This window comes from Bufo gargarizans, chromosome 9 (genome assembly GCF_014858855.1).
Source record: "Bufo gargarizans isolate SCDJY-AF-19 chromosome 9, ASM1485885v1, whole genome shotgun sequence".
NCBI lineage: Eukaryota > Metazoa > Chordata > Amphibia > Anura > Bufonidae > Bufo > Bufo gargarizans.
Genome location: NC_058088.1, coordinates 143,789,655 through 143,812,663, shown reverse-complemented (window position 1 = coordinate 143,812,663; position 23,009 = coordinate 143,789,655). Strand labels below are relative to the sequence as shown.

The 23,009-nt window shown below is 41.3% G+C and overlaps 1 protein-coding gene across 1 annotated transcript in view; it reads left to right on the top strand.

Annotated features, from left to right (window-relative positions):
• Positions 1–21,419, top strand: part of LOC122946847 (ras-related GTP-binding protein A) — a 78,955-nt gene extending 57,536 nt beyond the window's left edge. Inside the window, exons 9-10 of the mRNA XM_044306706.1 lie at positions 9,381–9,496; positions 21,211–21,419. Of these exons, the coding sequence (XP_044162641.1) occupies positions 9,381–9,496; positions 21,211–21,308 (214 nt within the window). The 3' untranslated portion in view covers positions 21,309–21,419. The remainder of the gene's footprint in view (positions 1–9,380; positions 9,497–21,210) is intronic.
• Positions 21,420–23,009: the final 1,590 nt, after the last annotated feature.

Below are 23,009 nucleotides of genomic sequence, written 5' to 3'. Positions count from 1 at the left end.
CACACATTGCGTTTTACATTTAGGCCAAAAAGTTAAACTTTGGTCTCATCTGACCAGAGCACCTTGATCCACATGTTTGCTGTGTCTCCTACATGGCTTGTGGCAAACTACAAACAGAACCTCTTATGGCTTGCTTCCTGCCAATCTTCCATAAAGGCCAGATTTGTGGAGTACACAACTAATAGTTGTCCTGTGGAAAGATTCTCCCACCTGAGCTGTGGAACTCTGCAGCTCTTCAAGAGTGACCATGGGCCTTGGCTGCTTCTCTAATTAGTGCTCTCATTGCCTGTGCTGTCAGATTAGGCGGAAGGCTATGTTTTTTTAGGTTTGCAGTTGTTTCATATGCCTTCCTTTTTTGGATGATGGATTGGGACAGTTTCTTATAACCTAACCCTGCTTTACACATCTCCACAACTTTATCCCTATCCTGTATGGTGTGTTTCTTGGTTTTCATGATGCTGTTTGATCACTAATGTTTACAAAGAAACCTCTTAGGCCTTCACAGAGCAGCTATAGTTATACTGAGAATAAATTATACACAGGCAGACTCTATTTACTAATTAGGTGACTTCTGAAGGCAATTGGTCACACTGGATTTTATTTAGGGCTATCAGAGTACAGGGGGTTAAATCCAAATGCACTCCACACTTTTCAGATTTTTATTTATAAGTGAAAACTTCACACATACTTGCTACTTTGTGTTGGTGTATCACATAAAATCCCAATAAAATACATTTAAAGGGGTTATTTCCCCCCCTTATACTTACCCCGCTCCACGGCACCTGCATCGCTCCTGATGCCCACATGCCGCTGCTGCATCTCCAACGTAAAAAAAGGTGGAAAAGATTAAGGGGTGTGAATACTTTTTCAGGGCACTGTATATTTGGAGTGGTCTTATCTGTAGCAGAGTCCAGCATACTTACTGTGACCTGGTGGAGATGGATTTCGGGCGCATACTGTGATGTAGAAGTGACAGGAGGGAGCAGGGAGGCTGGATAGTGGAGAGAAGGATTCAAAGAACTGGCAGGGCATGGGCTGGCCGCTATGCATCATGAGAAAGTGAGGTAGGCAAGGCAAAGGATGTTGGGAGTGTGATGTGGTGTTGGAAAATTCTAAAAAGTGGATGACGTAAATTAGATAGTTTTTTTTCCTCACAGGCTCAGATTATTTTTTATGGACTTGTATTTAAAAAATTGTTTTTTTTTGTTTTTTTTACATCTACTTAACCACTTCAGCCCCGCTAGGTGAAACCCCCTTCATGACCAGAGCACTTTTTACACTTCGGCACTACACTACTTTCACCGTTTATCGCTAGGTCATGCAACTTACCACCCAAATGAATTTTACCTCCTTTTCTTCTCACTAATAGAGCTTTCATTTGGTGGTATTTCATTGCTGCTGGCATTTTTACTTTTTTTGTTATTAATCAAAATGTAACGATTTTTTTGCAAAAAAAATGACATTTTTCACTTTCATCTGTAAAATTTTGCAAAAAAAACGACATCCATATATAAATTTTTCGCCAAATTTATTGTTCTACATGTCTTTGATAAAAAAAAAATGTTTGGGCAAAAAAAAAATGGTTTGGGTAAAAGTTATAGCATTTACAAACTATGGTACAAAAATGTGAATTTCCGCTTTTTGAAACAGCTCTGACTTTCTGAGCACCTGTCATGTTTCCTGAGGTTCTACAATGCCCAAACAGTAGAAAAAACCCACAAATGACCCCATTTAGGAAAGTAGACACCCTAAGGTATTCGCTGATGGGCATAGTGAGTTCATAGAACTTTTTATTTTTTGTCACAAGTTAGCGGAAAATGATGATGATTTTTTATTTTTATTTTTTCTTACAAAGTCTCATATTCCACTAACTTGCGACAAAAAATAAAAAATTCTAGGAACTCACCATGCCCCTCACAGAATACCTTGGGGTGTCTTCTTTCCAAAATGGGGTCACTTGTGGGGTAGTTATACTGCCCTGGCAATTTAGGGGCCCAAATGTGTGAGAAGAACTTTGATATCAAAATGTGTAAAAAATGACCGGTGAAATCCAAAAGGTGCACTTTGGAATATGCGCCCCTTTGCCCACCTTGGCAGCAAAAAAGTGTGACACATCTGGTATCGCCGTACTCAGGAGAAGTTGGGGAATGTGTTTTGGGGTGTCATTTTACATATACCCATGCTGGGTGAGAAAAATATCTTGGTCAAATGCCAACTTTGTATAAAAAAATGGGAAAAGTTGGCATTTGACCAAGATATTTATCTCACCCAGCATGGTTATATGTAAAATGACACCCCAAAACACATTCCCCAACTTCTCCTGAGTACGGCGATACCAGATGTGTCACACTTTTTTGCAGCCAAGGTGGGCAAAGGGGCACATATTCCAAAGTGCACCTTTCAGATTTTGCAGGCCATTTTTTACACATTTTGATTGCAAGGTACTTCTCACACATTTGGGCCCCTAAATTGCCAGGGCAGTATAACTACGCCACAAGTGACCCCATTTTGGAAAGAAGACACCCCAAGGTATTCCGTGAGGGGCATGGCGAGTTCCTAGAATTTTTTATTTTTTGTCACAAGTTAGCGGAAAATGATGATTTTTTTTTTTCTCTTTTTTCCTTACAAAGTCTCATATTCCACTAACTTGCGACAAAATATAAAAAATTCTAGGAACTCGCCATGCCCCTCACGGAATACCTTGGGGTGTCTTCTTTCCAAAATGGGGTCACTTGTGGCGTAGTTATACTGCCCTGGCAATTTAGGGGCCCATATGTGTGAGAAGTACTTTGCAATCAAAATCTGTAAAAAATGACCGGTGAAATCCGAAAGGTGCACTTTGGAATATGTGCCCCTTTGCCCACCTTGGCATCAAAAAAGTGTCACACATCTGGTATCGCCGTACTCAGGAGAAATTGGGGAATGTGATTTGGGGTGTCATTTTACATATACCCATGCTGGGTGAGAGAAATATCTTGGCAAAAGACAACTTTTCCCATTTTTTTATACAAAGTTGGCATTTGACCAAGATATTTTTCTCACCCAGCATGGGTATATGTAAAATGACACCCCAAAACACATTGCCCAACTTCTCCTGAGTACGGCGATACCAGATGTGTCACACTTTTTTGCTGCCAAGGTGGGCAAAGGGGCACATATTCCAAAGTGCACCTTTCGGATTTTGCAGGGCATTTTTTACACATTTTGATTGCAAAGTTCTTCTCACACATTTGGGCCCCTAAATTGCCAGGGCAGTATAACTACCCCACAAGTGACCCCATTTTGGAAAGAAGACACCCCAAGGTATTCCGTGAGGGGCATGGCGAGTTCCTAGAATTTTTTGTCGCAAGTTAGTGGAATATGAGACTTTGTAAGGAAAAAAGAAAAAAAAAAGAAAAATCATCATTTTCCGCTAAATTGTGACAAAAAATAAAAAATTCTAGGAACTCGTCGTGCCCCCCACGGAATACCTTGGGGTGTCTTCTTTCCAAAATGGGGTCACTTGTGGCGTAGTTATACTGCCCTGGCAATTTAGGGGCCCAAATGTGTAAGAAGTACCTTGCAATCAAAATGTGTAAAAAATGGCCTGCGAAATCCGAAAGGTGCCCCTTTGCCCACCTTGGCTGCAAAAAAGTGTCACACATGTGGTATCGCCGTACTCAGGAGAAGTTGGGCAATGTGTTTTGGGGGGTCATTTTACATATACCCATGCTGGGTGAGAGAAATATCTTGGCAAAAGACAACTTTTCCCATTTTTTTATACAAAGTTGGCATTTGACCAAGATATTTTTCTCACCCAGCATGGGTATATGTAAAATGACACCCCAAAACACATTGCCCAACTTCTCCTGAGTATGGCGATACCACATGTGTGACACTTTTTTGCAGCCTAGATGCGCAAAGGGGCCCAAATTCCTTTTAGGAGGGCATTTTTAGACATTTGGATCCCAGACTTCTTCTCACACTTTCGGGCCCCTAAAAAGCCAGGGCAGTATAAATACCCCACATGTGACCCCACTTTGGAAAGAAGACACCCCAAGGTATTCAATGAGGGGCATGGCGAGTTCCTAGAATTTTTATTTTTTTGCATAAGTTAGCGGATATTGATTTTTTTTTGTTTTTTTTCTCACAAAGTCTCACTTTCCGCTAACTTAGGACAAAAATTTCAATCTTTCATGGACTCAATATGCCCCTCACGGAATACCTTGGGGTGTCTTCTTTCCAAAATGGGGTCACATGTGGGGTATTTATACTGCCCTGGCTTTTTAGGGGCCCTAAAGCGTGAGAAGAAGTCTGGAATATAAATGTCTAAAAATGTTTACGCATTTGGATTCCGTGAGGGGTATGGTGCGTCCATGTGAGATTTTATTTTTTGACACAAGTTAGTAGAATATGAGACTTTGTAAGAAAAAACAAAAACAAACAAAAAATTTCCGCTAACTTGTGCCAAAAAAAAATGTCTGAATGGAGCCTTACCAGGGGGGGGGGGTGATCAATGACAGGGGGGTGATCAATGACAGGGGGGTGATCACCCATATAGACTCCCTGATCACCCCCCTGTCATTGATCACCCCCCCCTGTAAGGCTCCATTCAGACATCCGCATGATTTTTTACGGATCCATGGATACATGGATCGGATCCACAGAACGCATGCGGACGTCTGAATGGAGCCTTACAGGGGGGTTATCAATGACAGGGGGTGATCAGGGTAATCAGGGTGATCACCCCCCTGTCACTGATCACCCCCCCTGTAAGGCTCCATTCAGACATCCGCATGATTTTTTACGGATCCATGGATACATGGATCGGATCCACAAAACGCATGCGGACGTCTGAATGGAGCCTTACAGGGGGGTTATCAATGACAGGGGGTGATCAGGGTAATCAGGGTGATCACCCCCCTGTCACTGATCACCCCCCCTGTAAGGCTCCATTCAGACATCCGCATGATTTTTTACGGATCCATGGATACATGGATCGGATCCACAAAACGCATGCGGACGTCTGAATGGAGCCTTACAGGGGGGTTATCAAGGACAGGGGATGATCTGGGTGATCACCCCCCTGTCACTGATCACCCCCCCTGTAAGGCTCCATTCAGACATCCGCATGATTTTTTACGGATCCATGGATACATGGATCGCATCCACAGAACGCATGCGGACGTCTGAATGGAGCCTTACAGGGGGGTTATCAATGACAGGGGGTGATCAGGGTAATCAGGGTGATCACCCCCCTGTCACTGATCACCCCCCCTGTAAGGCTCCATTCAGACGTCCGCATGATTTTTACGGATCCATGGATACATGGATCGGATCCGTAAAAATCATGCGGACGTCTGAATGGAGCCTTACAGGGGGGTGATCAATGACAGGGGGTGATCAGGGAGTGTATATGGGTGATCACCCGCCTGTCATTGATCACCCCCCTGTAAGGCTCCATTCAGACGTCCGTATGCTTTTTGCGGATCCGATCCATGTATCCGTGGATCCGTAAAAATCATACGGACGTCTGAACGGAGCCTGACAGGGGGGTGATCAATGACAGGGGGGTGATCAATGACAGGGGGGTGATCAGGGAGTTATCATGAGGGGGTGATCATGGGTGATCAGGGGTTTATAAGGGGTTAATAAGTGACGGGGGGGGGGTGTAGTGTAGTGTGGTGTTTGGTGGGACTGTACTGACCTACCTGAGTCCTCTGGTGGTCGATCCTAACAAAAGGGACCACCAGAGGACCAGGTAGGAGGTATATTAGACGCTGTTATGAAAACAGCGTCTAATATACCTGTTAGGGGTTAAAAAATTCGGATCTCCAGCCTGCCAGCGAGCGATCGCCGCTGGCAGGCTGGAGATCCACTCGCTTACCTTCCGTTCCTGTGAGCGCGCGCGAGAAGACGCGTATATGCGTCCAGGAGGAATAAAGCAACCACCTCCCGGAAGCATATACGCGTACAGCGGTCGGGAGGTGGTTAAAATGGACCCAACGCTAACATTTTTATTTTTTTTTGTGATGGTTAATCTAAGTATCATAACTATTAGTAAAAACGAAGCAGACTCTTAAAGTAGAACTCCCGGCAAAATTTTCTTTCTCTGACGTGCTAGAAAGTGATGTCATGTGACCAACTCTCTGATCTCCAACTGACAAAGGACAGGAAGTCAGTTACTTCTGTGTTCTTTCTTATGAGACTGAGAGTGAGGCTCCCATTGTAATACATAGAGAAACTTACTTCCTGTCCACACATAAGATACTGTGTCAGTTGGAGAGTCTGATTGCTGGTCACATGACACATGTGAGAAGCATAAGGGAGGTATAACTCACAAATACAGCCACTGGTAAGAAAATTACATTCACCCCAAACTACATCATGTACCTGTCTAGCAAGTCATAGAATACAATTTTTGGCGGGAGTACTTCTTTAACCTTATGGGGACACAGGGCGTACCTGTACACCCTGATGTCCTGGTACTTAAGGACACAGGGCGTACAGGTACGTCCTGTGTAGTTCCGATCACCGCCGCCCAGTGTGATATTGTGTAAAATGTAAAGAAATTAAAGTATACATATTGGGTATCGCCACGTCCATAGCGACCTGCTCTATAAAAACATCACATCACATAACCCCTCAGGGAACACTGTCCAAAAAATTTAATAAAAACTGTGCTAAAAAAACATTTGTTTTGTCACCTTACATCACTAAAAGTGCAACACCAAGCGATCAAAAAGGCATATGCCCCCCACAATGGTGCCAATAAAGAAACGCCATATGGTTTTTGGAAGGCAGTTTTTGCTGCACTGGTTTTTTGACACCATGCCCTATTTGAAGCCCCCCTGATGCACCCCTAGAGTAGAAACTCCAAAAAGTGACCCCATTTAAGAATCTATACCCCTCAAGGTATTCAAAACTGATTTTACAAACTTAAACTTTAAGTGTTCCACAAGAGTTAATGGCAAATGGAGATGACATTTCAGAATTTCTATTTTTTGTTACTTTGCCTCACAAAAAGTGTAATATAGAGCAACCAAAAATCATATGTACCATAAAAGAGTACCAACAAAACTGCCACCCTATCCCATAGTTTCCAAAATGGGGTCACTTTTTGGGAGTTTCTACTCTAGGGGTGTATCAGGGGGCTTCAAATGGGACATGGTGTCTAAAAACCAATCCAGCAAAACCTGCCTTCCAAAAACCAAATGGCATTCCTTTCCTTCTGCGCCCTGCCGTGTGCCCGTACAGCAGTTTACAACCACATATGGGGCGTTTCTGTAAACTGCAGAATCAGAGTAATAAATGTTATTTTATTTGGCTGTTAACCCTTGCTTTGTTACTGGGGAAAATTATTAAAATAGAAAATCTTCCAAAAAAGTGAAATTCTGAAATGTTATCTCCATTTTCCATTAAATCTTAGGGAACACCTAAAGGGTTAATAAAACTTGTATAATCCGTTTTGAATACCTTGAGGGGTGTAGTTTCTTAGATTTGGTCACTTTTATGGAATTTCTACTCTAGGGGTGCATCAGGTGTTCCTCAAATGGAACATGGTGTCAAAAAAAAAAAAAAAAAAAGGCCATCAAAATCTGCCTTCCAGAAGCCATATGGCGTTCCTTTCCTTGTGCGCCCTGCCGTTTGGTCATACAGTAGTTTACGACCATATATGGGGTGTTTCTGTAAACTACAGAATCAGGGCCATAAATATTGAGTTTTGTTTGTCTGTTAATCCTTGCTTTGTTACTGGAAAAATGGATTAAAATGGAAAATTTGCCAAAAAATCAAAATTCAGAAATGTTATCTCCATTTGCCATTAACTCTTGTGGAACTCCTAAAGGGTTGACAACGTTTGTAAAATCAGTTTTGAATACCTTGAGGGGTGTAGTTTCTAGAATGGGGACATTTTTGGGTGGTTTTGATTATGTAAGCCTCACAAAGTGACTTCAGACCTGAACTGGTCCTTAAAAAGTGGGTTTTTGAAAATTTCAGAAAAATTTTAAGATTTGCTTTTAAACTTCTAAGTCTTGTATCGTCCCCAAAAAATAAAATGTCATTCCCAAAATGATCCAAACATGAAGTAGACATATGGGGAATGTAAAGTAATAACTATTTGTGTAGGTATTACTATGTATTATAGAAGTAGAGAAATTGAAACTTTTTGGTAAATTTTGTATTTTTTTATAAATAAAAATATAATTTTTTTACTCCATTTTACCAGTGTCATGAAATACAATATGTGACGAAAAAACATTCTCAGAATGGCCTGGATAAGTATAAGTGTTTTAATGTTATCACAACATAAAGTGACACTGGTCAGATTTGCAAAAAATGGCCTGGTCTTTAAGGTTTAAATGAGCCTGGTCCGTAAGGGGTTAAAGGGGCTTTCTTCTAATGTAGACCAATATATAATTATACTAAGGACCAATATATAATTATACTAATGACCAATCCTCAATATAGGTCATCGGTATGTGATCTGATTGACACCCGGGAACCCTGCTCATCAGCTGTTTTAGGCTACTTTCACACTAGCGTTCGATCGGATCCGTTCTGAACGGATCCGATCATATTAATGCAGACGGAGGCTCCGTTGAGAACGGATCCGTCTGCATTAAATTGGCAAAAAAAAGCTAAGTGTGAAATTAGCCTGAGCGGATCCGTCCAGACTTTTACATTGAAAGTCAATGGGGGACGGATCCGCTTGAAGATTGAGCCATATTGTGGCATCTTCAAACGGATCCGTCCCCATTGACTTACATTGTAAGTCTGGACGGATCCGCACGCCTCCGCACGGCCAGGCGGACACCCGAACGCTGCAAGCAGCGTTCAGGTGTCCACCTGCTGAGCGGAGCGGAGGCTGAACGCCGCCAGACTGATGCAGTCTGAGCGGATCCGCATCCATTCAGACTGCATCAGGGCTGGACGGCTGCGTTCGGGTCCGCTCGTGAGCCCCTTCAAACGGAGCTCACGAGCGGACAGCCGAACGCTAGTGTGAAAGTAGCCTTAGGAGGCCATAGCAATCAAGTGAGCGCCACTGCCTTCTCACTGCTTGCTCTAGGTCAGTGACGTCATGTTAATTAGTCACTAGGCCTATGCACAACTCAGTCCTATTTAAGTGAATGGGGATGAGCGGTTATACAAAGCACAGCTGCTATACAATACAGCTTGGTAAGCTGTGAAGAGGCCACAGCATTCATCAGAACATTGCAGTCTCTTCAAACAGCTGATGGTCAGGCATCCCAGGTGTCGGACCCACATGGATCATATACTGCTAACCTATCCTAAGAAAGGACATCAGTATAAAACAGTTGGAAAATCCCTTTAATACGCAAAATCTGTTAGATATCGCAGAAGTTCTCACTGCTTTTCATAGCTTTCTTTATTCTTCACAGTAAGTTGGCTGCATCCTTTCAGAGCATGGAGGTTCGGAATTCCAACTTTGCTGCTTTCATAGATATTTTCACATCCAACACCTATGTCATGGTTGTAATGTCTGACCCCTCAATTCGTAAGTTTTTATATTCCAATTACTCCTGCTATAGGCCTCACTTGCAGAACCTTGCTACTATAGATGTAGTTATGAATTGACTTTTTATTTCTTCATACTATATGAAGTTTTTGTTCCTTGTAACATAGTTTTATGTGTTTTCCATGTTTGTATTCAATGTAACATAGTTTTTTAGTCGCTTATTCTAAAAAAAGTTCCTAAATACCTCTTTAAGCACAATTGCTGCCGATTAAAATGGAAAAACTGGGATGTAGGACACCCCTTTGATCATGTTGCATTGAAAACCCATGGCACAGTTGGGTACCTAGCTTGCACCTAGTATTTGCAGACATTCCAGGGTCCATTGAAAGGCCATATCCTCTGTTAGGTCATACCTAAATATCCCCTAACAACTTTCAGTATACTTCTAACATTTGCCAGTACATTCTAGTTTAAAAGTAAAGATCAAATTTAAAAATTTCAATTTGGGGGGAAAAGGAAAGAAAAATAAATGCAATTACGGTAAGCAAGCTTAGATGCTTTGGTCAAATGCGACCATATCATCTAGGTGGTTAGATGAGGGGGTCGGATGGGATGGAATACTGAACAAGAGAAACATAATACATTGCATTAAATATTATTAAAGCGATTTAATGTTTAAGTCCACTTGTGGCACAAATAAAACATTAAGACATTTTAAGTGTAAAAAAATCATATTTTTATCAATAAAATAGTCTTCATTACAGACAAAAACAGAAAATACAAAAAACTGTATTGCTGCATCCATAATGACCTATTTTATAAAGACACAGTGCCAGAATGTTTTTTTTGTTGTTGCTCTTTCCAACTACCAAAAATTGTGTTAAAGGGGTTCTCTCACTTCAGCAATTAGAATAGGTGCTTTTTCCTATAGTGTGAAAATATGGCAACTGCTGCTGGAACCATGGACAATGAGCAGTGTATAATTTGATGGAAAAACAAATCTAGCCAGCAAAGGAAGCAGTATGGACAATCACAATACATTAGTAAGTGTCTTGTATAGGGCTGCAACGATTAATCGACTTTATCGATAATATCCGATAACAGGATTAGTTGGCGCCATCCACAGATCCCTTTCCCCATAATTGCGCCATCCACAGATCCCCCCTCATAACAGTGCCATCCACAATTAATATGGCCTTTGAACATAATTTTTCAAGTAAAATCGCCCCTTTTTTTTTTTTTTTTCTTTTTGGTGTTTCAAATTTTCCAGATTAATCGATTAAATTATCGACAACTAAACGATTATTCAAATAATCGTTAGCTGCAGCCCTAGGCTTGTATTAACTTTCTCTAATAAATGCCACTTGCTGACGTGAAACAACCCCTTTAAAAAAAAAATTGGTATGTGCTCCATAGTGGTACCAATAGGTGAGCCTGCAAAAAATCTCTATCAAATAAAAAATAATTAGCCTGCAAAAAATCTCTATCAATTATTAAATAAGGCAAATGGCTTAACGGAAAAAGGGTCAAAATAGCTGATTCTCAATTTTTTTTTTCATCACTTCTCTAGTAATAAAATGTGATCAAAAAGTCATGCACACTGCTAAATGGTATCGATAAAAACTACAGATCTTCCCACAGAAAATGAGCACACAGCTCAGTAGATGTAACTGTAAAAGTTTTAGAGGTCAAAATATGGTGATGTATAAAAAAAAAATATATAATTTTTTTTTCTACGTTTTATTTTTACACTTTTTAGACATAAAAAATCCTATACATATGTGGTATTGTTGTAATGGTACTGAGCTAGAGAATGAAGGGCACAGGTCAGTTTTGCTACAAAGGGAACGCCATAGGGACAAAACCCGTAAAACGGTGAGGAATAGCATTTTTTTCCCATTTCCACCTAATTTGGAATTTCCCTGCTTCCCAGTGATTGACAATCTTCCTTCCATGTCTGTGCATGCTGAGACAGCTATACATCACTGATAGAACCACCTCTTTTGCTTTAAAGCCCAGAATGAACAGGAATTAAAATGTATAAAATACAAGTTTTACTGAATCTTTTCACATAAAACTACATATCAATCTGCTCAGTTCCTCCTGCTCTATAACACACTGCCTGTAACTCAAACACCATGTTCCACATGACGGGTACCAGGAGTCCTTATAGTGCTAGGCGGCACAATGACGAAGCTGGCAGGTTGACGTCAATGCAAGCTCTTGAGAAGCTGGGAATCGTTGCCACTTTACTGATAGTGGTGGGATATCTTTTTCTTTTTCTTTTTTTTCCTCACTTTTCTACTGGGCAGCATGGGGGGCACTATAAGGACTCTTGACACTATAAGGGGAACTTGGAAGTTAATATTTGAGCAATATATGGTGTGGTATGGTTAACGGATTTATGCAGTGAACTTAGTTCTGTTACCATAGTTATATTACTGTATGTATATGTCTGTGTAGTAGTTTTGGTTCTGGTACTGTCTCTTTGTAGTTAACCATATCTATACAGTGTGCTTAGTTCTGTTACTGTATATACCGTCTATATAATAATCTTGGTTCTGGTATCATATCTATGTAGTAATCTTGGTTCTATTACCATATCTATGCTGTGAGCTTATTTCTGTTACCATGGTTAGATCAATATATATGTCTGTGTAGTAGGTTTGGTTGTGGTACCGTATCTTTCTAGCAATCTTGGTTCTGTTACCGTATCTACTTATTTGTTTTGTTTCTAGTATGGTATCTATGTAGCAATCTTGGTTCTGTTACCATATCTATACAGTGTGCTTAGTTCTGTTACCGTATCTTTCTAGTATTTTGGTTCTAGTATCATATCTATGTATTAATTTTGGTTCTATTACCGTATCTATGCTGTGAGCTTAGCTCTGTTGCAATATACACACAGTCAAGTCCCATTATTGTGACCACCAGATATCTGCTGGACAGCAGCTAGATGGCTGGAAGTGACTGAACAAGGTCTTAGTATGTTGTGTTAGCTATCTTGAACCATGCTGACTGCAGTGCATCCCACAGCTGCTAGAGGGTGCGTGGGGAGGATCTATAGAGTTTACACAATGATCATTGTGGCCTCACAAATGTTAATTTGGGTTCAAGTCTGGGGAATTGGGGAGCCAGGGTAGTATTTGTACTTGGCTTAATTTGATGAAGCAGAAAATGTGGTTCATCAGAGAAGGCAACCCTTTACTATTTAGTGAAGGTTCAATTCGGATAGTGCCACGAAAAAGTTTTATGCCGATGCAACTTTGTTTTTGCTTCAGAGCTCCGTATGTAGTAGGGTTCGCTGAACGGTTGTGTTAGACACATGTCTTGTAGCCCCCTGGTTCATTTTGGCAGTGAGCTGCTCAACTGTAGTGTGTCGGTCCACCCTTGTGTACCTTCATAGCAGATGTTCACCCCTCACTTCAATTTAACATGTTGTTCCGCAATTTCCACATCGCTTATTCACAATGTTGCCATTTGTCTGCTCAATGCAGTTTCACAATAGCAGCATGCAAACAGTTAACATACTGCACAGTTTAAAGGGAACCTGTCATTTATGTTGACCTCACTGAGGGCAGCATAAACTAGTGACAGAAATGCTGATTTCAGCAGTTTGTCCCTCATGATCTAAAAGTAAGCAGTTGCCGAGAACCGGCATCATAAGCATTGCAGCACAGGCCTGGAAAAGAGTCAAATCTACTTGAGAAGAGTCATAGTTATTCCTAATCTCCTGCACTCTCACCCATCTGCTGATGATTGTCAGTTCTCTCCTAGAGAGAAAGGGATAAAACTAGGTAGAAGACGGTCAGTCATCTGCAGATGGGCAGGAGAGCAGGAATTCATGAATAGCCAGGACTCTTCTCAGATGGCTATGACTCTTTTCCAGGCCCAGTCTGTAGTGATTGTGATGTTAGTTCTCGGTAACCACTTACTTTTAACTCACCTGTCTCTACTATTATAGTGCTGTTAGTATGGGCAGCATAAAGGTGATGACAGGTTCCCTTTAAGAAATACTGTGACCCTTGGCCTGAAAACCAATAATCCTCCTCCCTTTTTGCAACTCTGATAAGATGCTCTTTTTACCCATGACTTCAACGAGGGATATGTGAGCAGACAGCTTATCACACAGCTTATATACCCACCAAGCCAGCTCACGACACGTGACTTCCTTCATGAGCTACATGCTGCCGACAGTCGGAAGTGGTCATGATAATGTCACTCGACTGTGTATACAGTATGTAATCTTTTGTTCTGGTCCTGTCAAGATTGTGCTGCACAACATGCTCTTCAGGATATACAGCAGCTGCCCTGGCAAGCTCAATCACCAGATCTCTTCCCCAATCCAGAATAACGGACTGGATGTGGCGATGGATCTCTCATGCACAGCAACCAACAACCTCTTCGGCTGAACTTCGGGTCAAAGTTGAAAGAGCTTGGAATGACATACTGCAGGAGCAGCATCTGTATGATCTTTACCATGCCAAAGTGGCGCAGCTTGTATCACAACCTAGTATTAATGTGTCTCAACATATACCCTGCTGCAGAACCCAAAATAATTGGTGCACCAGCTTGACCAAGCACCATTGGCAGTTTAAACGTTGTCAATCTCGTCTCAATCACAGGTGTTTTTTTTCATTTTTGCTAGTGTAGGTTTTGTATCTCCATACATATCGACTCGCAGAATAAAATTAACATGTAATTATTCTACATGGTGAAAGCCATATAAAAAATATAAAAAAAAGAGGATTGCTGTTTTCAACCTTCATCCCAAAAAATAGAATAATAGGTTATCAAAAATGTATATGTAACCTAAATTAATAATGCAAAAGACAATGCCAGAATTCCGTTTTTTTTTTTATTCCCTACAGAAGAAAAGAATAAATAAAAGTTACTCACAATATATGTACCCCAAAAATGGTGCCACTAAAAATTCAGTGTAAGAATAAAAAATATGCAGCCCTTGGAATGTGACAACGAGAAATGTTGCTTTGTCCTAAAGACCCAAAATAGGCCAGTGTTAAATGAGTTGAAAAAAGATAATGTATAGCTGCCATATGAGAGAAACTGCATTCGTTTTTGTTTATGCTGCTTTTACAGTGTGTTGTACTGTACTTTCTACTGGTACTGCTTTATAAATGTTAGTGGTTTTCAGAGGCTGCATAAGTCATCAATATCTGATCATGGGGGTACAACCCCTGGAACCCATGCCGATCTCCTGTTTGAGAATGCATTAGCGCTCGCAGTATCACTGCGGCCTTCGCAAAGCTTAGTCTAGGCCATGTGATGTCATGTTCATCAGTCACATGGCCTAGGTGCAGCTCAGCCCAATTGAAGTCAATTAAGCTGAGCTGTCAGCAGAGAGAAGTCCGCGGCGCAACGGCGAGCGCTGGTGTCTTCTTAAACAGCTGATCGGCGGGGGTCCCTGGTGTTCTATCCCCACGATTAGATACTGATGACCTCTAGAGAATCGGTCATCAGTAGTAAAGTCTCTGAAAACTGTTTTACGATGCTTTGCCTTTTTGGGGGGGATTTGCAATAATTGTTTTTGCATTTGAGGGTTTACCATACTCCAGTCTATAAACACTGTTGCAATGAAAAAATAAATAAAAATATATATCTATATATATATATATATATATATATATATATATATATATATATGCGCAATGCCTTGCAAAAGTATTCACCCCCTTTACTTTTTTCGTATTTTGTTACATTACAGCCTTAAATTCAATGTTTTATTCATTTGAATTTTATGTGATGGATCAGAGCACAATAGTCTAAGTTGGTGAAGTGAAATGAGAAAAATATATAAATAAAACTATTGTTTAGAGATAGAAAACTGAAAATTGGCATGAGCGTATGTATTCACCCCCTTTGTTAGGAAGCCCATAAAAAGCTCTGGTGCATCCAATTACCTTCAGAAGTCACATAATTAGTGAAATGATGTCCACCTATGTGCAATCTGAGTGTCACATTTGAATCCAGGGGAAGCCAAACAGGCTGGTTTTGAGCGCTCCATTTATATCATCTGGAATATAACGTGAGTTTGCACATCGCGTGTTTTGATTTAAGTGTGTGTTTGTAGAAATGTGACTTCAGATTCAAGGATTTCAGTGAGGGGCTGCAGTAAATCAGTTTCTTATTACTGCACTATATTGTATTTTTCTCTTTCTTGCATAATCCTCATCTAGTAGGTGTTTCATAATTGATGGCGCAGTCCAGTGCACACCTTGTCTGATGTATGCAGTCCTGGAACAGCCGTTTGAGGGTGCATATAATTGTTCAAAATGTGAGCAAATTACCCGTTTGGAATCACAAATTGAGTATCTAAACAGGCGAGTTTCAACACTAAGAGGCATTGACAATTTGGAAAAGAGTTTGCTGTTCACTGAGCAAGCACTCTATGGGGTAGATGGGGGGGGGGGGTGAGGAAAGTGAGGTAGCTAGCTGGGTAACAGTGATAAAGCGGGGTAGAGAGAAGAGTGCCAGGGAGACTAGCCCTGATCTGTCACACCCCAACAAGTTTGCACGGCTGGCAGATGAGGGGGATGACGGTTCAGGGACAGCACTGCTGCAGCCGAACAATTCCTCTGCCAGTCAGTCAGCTCCAGTAATCAGGAGAGTAGGGCAGGCCAGACAGGTGCTGGTAGTGGGAGACTCCATTATTAGGGGTACAGAAAGGGCAATCTGTCACAAAGACCATGATCGCCGAACAGTGTGTCTTCCTGGTGCTAGAGTTTGATACAACGTGGATTGGGTTGACAGATTACTGGGAGGGGGTGGAGAAGATCCAATGGTCATGGTCTATATCGGAACCAATGACCGAGTTAGAGGAAGGTGGAGAGTCCTTAAAAATGATTTTAGAGACTTAGGTCAAAAGCTAAGGTAGTGTTTTCCAAAATGCTGCCTGTACGACAAGCCACACAAGAAAGGCAGTGGGACATTAGGGAGGTTAACAAGTGTCTCAAGAACTGGCGTAAGAAGGAGATGTTTGGGTTTCTGGAGAACTGGGCCAACTTCTCTCTCGGCTATAGGCTCTATCGTAGGGATGGGCTGCACCTCAATGGTGAAGGTGCAGCTGTGTTGGGGGAGAAGATGGCTAGAAAGTTGGAGGAGTGTTTAAACTAGGGACTGGGGGAGGGTAATTACGTTATAGGATGGGAAGATAGTGCAGATAGAGATGGGGGGCAAGGTAGTGGGACTGGGGGAGGAATGGAAGGAGGAACTAGAACAGTAAAAAGGGAAAGGTTTAGGGTAAAAAATATACATAAACCTCTTAATTGTATGTATACTAATCCCAGAAGTCTGACTAATAAAACTGAGGAACTGGAATTAGTGATGTGTGAGGAGGACTATGACATAGTGGGTATAACTGAGACAAGGCTGGATGATCACTATATGACTGGGCAGTCAATGTACAAGGTTACAGTCTGTTTAGAAAGGATTGTCAAAACCAGAGAGGGGGAGGGTCTAAAGCCAACAGTCCGAGAAGATATAAGTGAGGGACATGAACATGTGGAGTCACTGTGGGTTGAAATAGATGGAGGCAAAAATAATAATAAATTACTAATAGGAGTTTATTATAAACCACCTAATATACCAGAGTCCACAGAAAATCTACTACTAAACAAGATAGACGAGGCAGCAAATCATAATGAGGTGGTTATTATGGGGGACTTCAACTACCCAGTTATAGACTGGGAGCCTAAAAGCTGTACATCTCATAAAGGAAACAGGTTCTTGGCAATAACCAAAGACAATTACCATACCTAACTGGTTCAGAACCCGACTAGAGGGACGGCCATACTGGGACTTAGTATTAACCAATAGACCTGACAGAACAACAGATGTGCAGGTCGGGGGACACCTGGGAAATGGTGACCATAAAGTAATAACCTTCCAATTATCCTTCAAACAAGTGTTTCTATAGGAAGGAACAAAAATACCAAACTTCAAAAAAGCTAAATTTAGCCAACTAAGAGAGGCCATAGACCTAACTAACTGGGACAAAGTCCTCAAAAATAAAGATACCGCCACAAAATGGGATATTTTTAAAAGCATCCTGAAATCTAATTGTGAGAGATACTGTACATACCTTATAGGAATAGGAGGGTTAAGGAACAAGAAGAAACCAATGTGGATAAATAGAACTGTAAAGAAAGGAAAAAATAGAATATGTAAAAAATAAAATAATAAATAAAAAAAAAAAGCTGCTAAACTAGAGACAGAGAGATTAATTGGCAAAGAGAGAAAAACTAACCCTAAAATGTTTTTCAATTATATAAATGGTAAAAAAGTATAAATCTGAAGGTGTCTGCCTCCTACAGAGCAATGAGGGAGAAGTTGCAGACAGCGACGAGGAGAAAGCAAAGATATTGATTATTTTTTTTCTCCACTGTATTCACTGAAGAAAATAAACTGTCAGATTACATGCAGAATGTAAAAGTAAATTCCCTATTAAAAGTGACCTGTCTGACCCAGGAATAAGTATAACAGTGACTTAAAAAGATTAAAATGGACAATTCGCCAGGACCAGATGGCATACACCCCCGTGTCCTAAGACAATTAAGTAATGTCATAGCCAGACCCTTATTTCTGATATTTACAGACTCTATACTGACAGGGAGTGTTCCACAGGATTGGTGCATAGAAAATGTGCCAATATTCAAACGGGTGCAAAAACAGACCCTGGAAATTTTAGGCCGGTAAGTTTAACATCTGTTGTGGGTAAACTGTTTGAAGGTTTTCTAAGAGATGCTTTCTTGGAGGAGCTCAATGAAAACAAGCAAATAACGCCATATCAGCATGGCTTCATGAGGGATCGCTCATGCCAAACTAATTTAATCAGATTCTATGAGGAGGTAAGTTCTAGACTTGACACCGGCGAATCAATGGATGTCGTATATCTGGACTTCTACAAAGCATTTGACACTGTACCACATAAAAGGTTAGTATATAAAATGAGAATGCTCGGACTGGGAGAAAACCTCTGTATGTGGGTAAGTAACTGGCTCAGTGATAGAAAACAGAGGGTGGTTATTAATGGTACACACTCAGATTGGGTCACTGTCACTAGTGAAGTACCTCAGGGGTCAGTATTGGGCCCCATTCTATTCAATATATTTATTAATGACCTTGTAGAAGGCTTGCACAGTAAAATATAAATTTTTGCAGATGAAGCTATACTGTGTAAAGTAATTAACACTGAAGAGGACAATATACAGCTACAGATGGATCTGGATAGATTGGAGGCTTGGGCAGAGAAGTGGCAGATCAGGTTTAATACTGACAAATGTAAAGTTATGCACATGGGAAGGAATAATGCAAGTCACCCGTACATACTAAATGGTAAAACACTTGGTAACACTGACATGGAAAAGGATCTAGGAATTTTAATAAACAGCAAACTGAGCAGTAAAAACCAGTGTCAGGCAGCTGCTGCCAAGGCCAATAAGATAATGGGTTGCATCAAAAGGGGCATAGATGCCCGTGATGAGAACATAGTCCTACCACTTTACAAATTGCAAGTCAGACCACACACAGAGTACTGTGTACAGTTCTGGGCTCCTGTAAACAAGGCAGACATAGCAGAGCTGGAGAGGGTCCAGAGGAGGGCAGCTAAAGTAATAACTGGAATGGGGCAACTACAGTACCCTGAAAGATTATCAACATTAGGGTTATTCACTGTAGAAAAAGACAACTGAGGGGAGATCTAATAACTATGTATAACTATATCACAGGACAGTACAGAGATCTCTCCCATCATCTATTTATCCCCAGGACTGTTACTGTGACAAGGGGACACCTTCTGCGTATGGAGGAAAGAAGGTTTGTACACAAACATAGAAGAGGATTCTTTATGGTAAGAGCAGTGAGACTATGGAACTCTCTGCCTGAGGAGGTGGTGATGGCGAGTACAATAAAGGAATTCAAGAGGGGCCTGGATGTATTTCTGGAGCGTAATAATATTACAGGCTATCGCTACTAGAGATGAGTCATTGATCCAGGGAGTTATTCTAATTGCCTGATTGGAGTCGGGAAGGAATTTTTTCCCCCTTAAGTGGGGAAAATTGGCTGGTACCTCATTTTTTTTTTTTGCCTTCCTCTGGATCAACTTGAAGGATAACAGGCTGAACTGGAAGGACAAATGTCTTTTTTACTATGCCTTATATACTATGCTATTATGTTACATGATCTGTCATTACATATACACACCTTTTTTGAAAGGCAACACCTAAGCAAGAGGCATCACTAACCAAACATGAACTGCCATGAAGACCAAGGAACTGTCTAAACAAGTAAGGGACAATGTTCTTGAGAAGTACAAGTCAGGGTTAGGTTATAAAAAAAAAAATATCCAATTCTTTGATGATCCCCAGGAGCACCATCAAATATATCATAACCAAATGGAAAGAACATGGCACAACAGCAAACCTGCCAAGAGATAGCCGCCCACCAAAACTCACGGACCTGGCAAGGAGGGCATATTTCCTAGTGGCAGCACAGAGACCTAAGGTAACCCTGGAGGGGCTGCAGAGTCCTTGAGCAGAGACTGGAGTATCTGTACATAGGACGACAATAAGCCGTACGCCCCCTAGAGTTGGACTTTATGGCAGAGTGGCCAGAAGAAAGCCATTACTTTCAGCTAAAAACAAAAAGGCACGTTGTGAGTTTGCGAAAAAGGCATGTGGGAGATTCCCAAAATGTATGGAGGAAAGTGCTCTGGTCTGATGAGACTAACATTGAACTTTTCGGCCACATAACCCAAAGACCACCATCCCCACAGTGAAACATGGTGGTGGCAGCATCGTGCTGTGGGGATGTTTTTTTTTAGCAGCCAGGACTAGGAAAGATGGTTGGTGCTAAATACAGGGATAATCTTGAGCAAAACCTGTACCATTCTGTGTGTGATTTGAGGCCAGGGCAATGACCCCAAACACACTGCTAAAGCAACACTTCAGTGGCCTTGTGAAAGCCCAGATCTCGATCCAATAGAAAATCTGTGGTCAGACTTAAAGATTGCTGTTCACAAGCGCAAACCATCCAACTTGAAGGAGCTGGAGCAGTTTTGCAGGGAGGAATGGGCAAAAATCCCAGTGGTAAGATGTGGCAAGCTCAGAGACTTATCCAAAGCGACTTGGAGCAGTGATTGCCGCAAAAGGTGGCTCTACAAAGTATTGACTTTTGGGGATTAATAGTTATGTACATTGAATTTTTCTTATTGTGTCCTATTGATTGTCTACTTCACAATATAAAATGTAAATAATTCAAAGTTGTGGGCATGTTGTGTTAATTAAATGATTTAAATCCTAAAACAATCCATTTAATTCCAGGTTGTGAGGCACCAAAATACGAAAAAAGTCAAGGAGGGTGAATACTTTTGTAAGGCACTGAGTGTATGTGTGTGTATGTCTATATATATATATATATATATATTTAAAACAAATACATATTTTTATTTTTGGGGGGGGGGGGGGGAATAATCGTGTATTTTATCAGATGTGCTTTGATATAGAGCAGGGATGCTCAACCTGCGGCCCTCCAGCTGTTGTTGTAAAACTACAACTCCCACAATGCCCTTCTGTAGGATGATGGCTGTAGGCTGTCAGGGAATGATGGGAGTTGTAGTTTTGCAACAGCTGGAGGGTCTCAGGTGGAGCATGCCTGATATAGAGGATAAGAACATTCTTGTTAGCATCATTTAGGATATTCCTTATTGTAACATTGTTCCATTCTATCTTCAACAGCCTCAGCAGCAACTTTAATAAATATACGGAATGCAAGAAAACACTTTGAGAAGCTGGAGCGTGTGGATGGTCCCAAGCACAGTCTCCTTATGCGCTGAGACATCTGTCAGAGGTCATTAAAGGAAACCTGTCACCTCCAAAAACCATCCCAAGCCGCCAGCAGTACCGTAGTCCGCAGTGTGTTTCTAATGATAATTTTCGTTCAGCAGTCAGATGTCGTGAAAGCTCTGAAAACGTTCTTTTATTTCCTGCCCGTGATGCTTGAAGTCAATGGGGCAGCGGCCTCCTTGCTTCAAGTCAAGGTAATCACGCCCCCTTCTCTGCCCCTTCGCTGTGACTGACAACTGGCAGTTCGGCTGGCTTTGCCGAATTCTCTGCATAAGCGCTGTCAGTCACAGCGAAGGGGGCGTGATTACCTTGACTTGAAGCAAGGAGGCCGCAGCCCCCTTGACTTCAAGCATCACGGGCAGGAAATAAAAGAACGTTTTCAGAGCTTTTACGACAGCTGACTGCTGAACGAAAATTATCATTAGAAACACCCTGCGGGCTACTCCCAGGTACTGCTGGCGGATTGTGATGTTTTTTGGAAGTGACAGGTTCCCTTTAAAGGGGTTGTCCCATGTTGCCGACACGAAGACGAGATGTGACTAAGCGCTGAACACCAGGTGGCTGGGAAACCTGGGAGCGGAACATTTCTCCACTGTTTCAGTAGCTCCCATTGCAGTGCATGGGAGCTACGGAAACAGCATAGCACAGCAAGCTATGTTGTTTCCAAGTTAGAGAAACCGCATAGCTTGCTGTGCTATGCTGTTTCCATAGCTCCGATGCACTGTAATGGCAGCTACTGAAGCATCGGAGTGCCGGCTCGCACCACTGTTTCTGGTCACTGGTGGTTGGCGCTTAGTCCCACCTTGCTTTAGTAATGGAGAGATGGGCCAACTCCTTTTAATTCTGGCACCATTTACTAATGACCCTTCTGATCACGGTTTACCATTTTTATTTAGTGTACTGTCCATCTAAAGTTTACATCTATTTCACTTACATCCTATACAGTGAATTGTATGATGAAAAATATATCACTGGTGTGACAAAGTAGAGAAAGGCAGGTAGACCTAACAAAATAGTAAGCATTGGTAAGTTCAGCACAAGTTGGATCATAAAATGAAATTGCTGATATGTTCCCATATGTGTACACCAATGTGTTAACTTGTAGGAGATCACAATCTAGGCTGAAATGTTTTGTAACATTCAGAGAGTGGATAGTGTTAACTTTGAAGTCATGCCTTATGCTCAACCTGCGGCCCTCCAGCTGTTGTAAAACTACAACTCCCACAATGCCCTGCTGTAGTTTTACAACAGCTGGAGGGCCGCAGGTTGAGCATGCCTGCCTTAGTGTATTGTGACCTTACCAGATGTGGCTGTGATAAGAATGCATATACTAAACACATACAACAATATAAACAATTCTAAATTCTTTTACCATATCCTATATTGTAAAACTGGCATTTTTGGCTAGTTATTGATTAGAGTTGGTTTAAGATGTAATCAGTTTGAATTCTGTGTATTTTTATGCTTCGGAATAAAATATTTGTGCTTAAAACTTGACTGAAACATAATTTTTTCTTCATGGATTAACCCCTTCCTGAACAATAACCTAATAGTATTCATAGCAGCAGGTGACTTCACGCAATTTAACTTACTATTACGCCATGCTGATTGGGTGGGCACCTCATCCCGCCAAAAAATGAGGCCCTACATAAGACGGTTGCCTAAAGAATAAAAAAAACGATGGTTCTCAG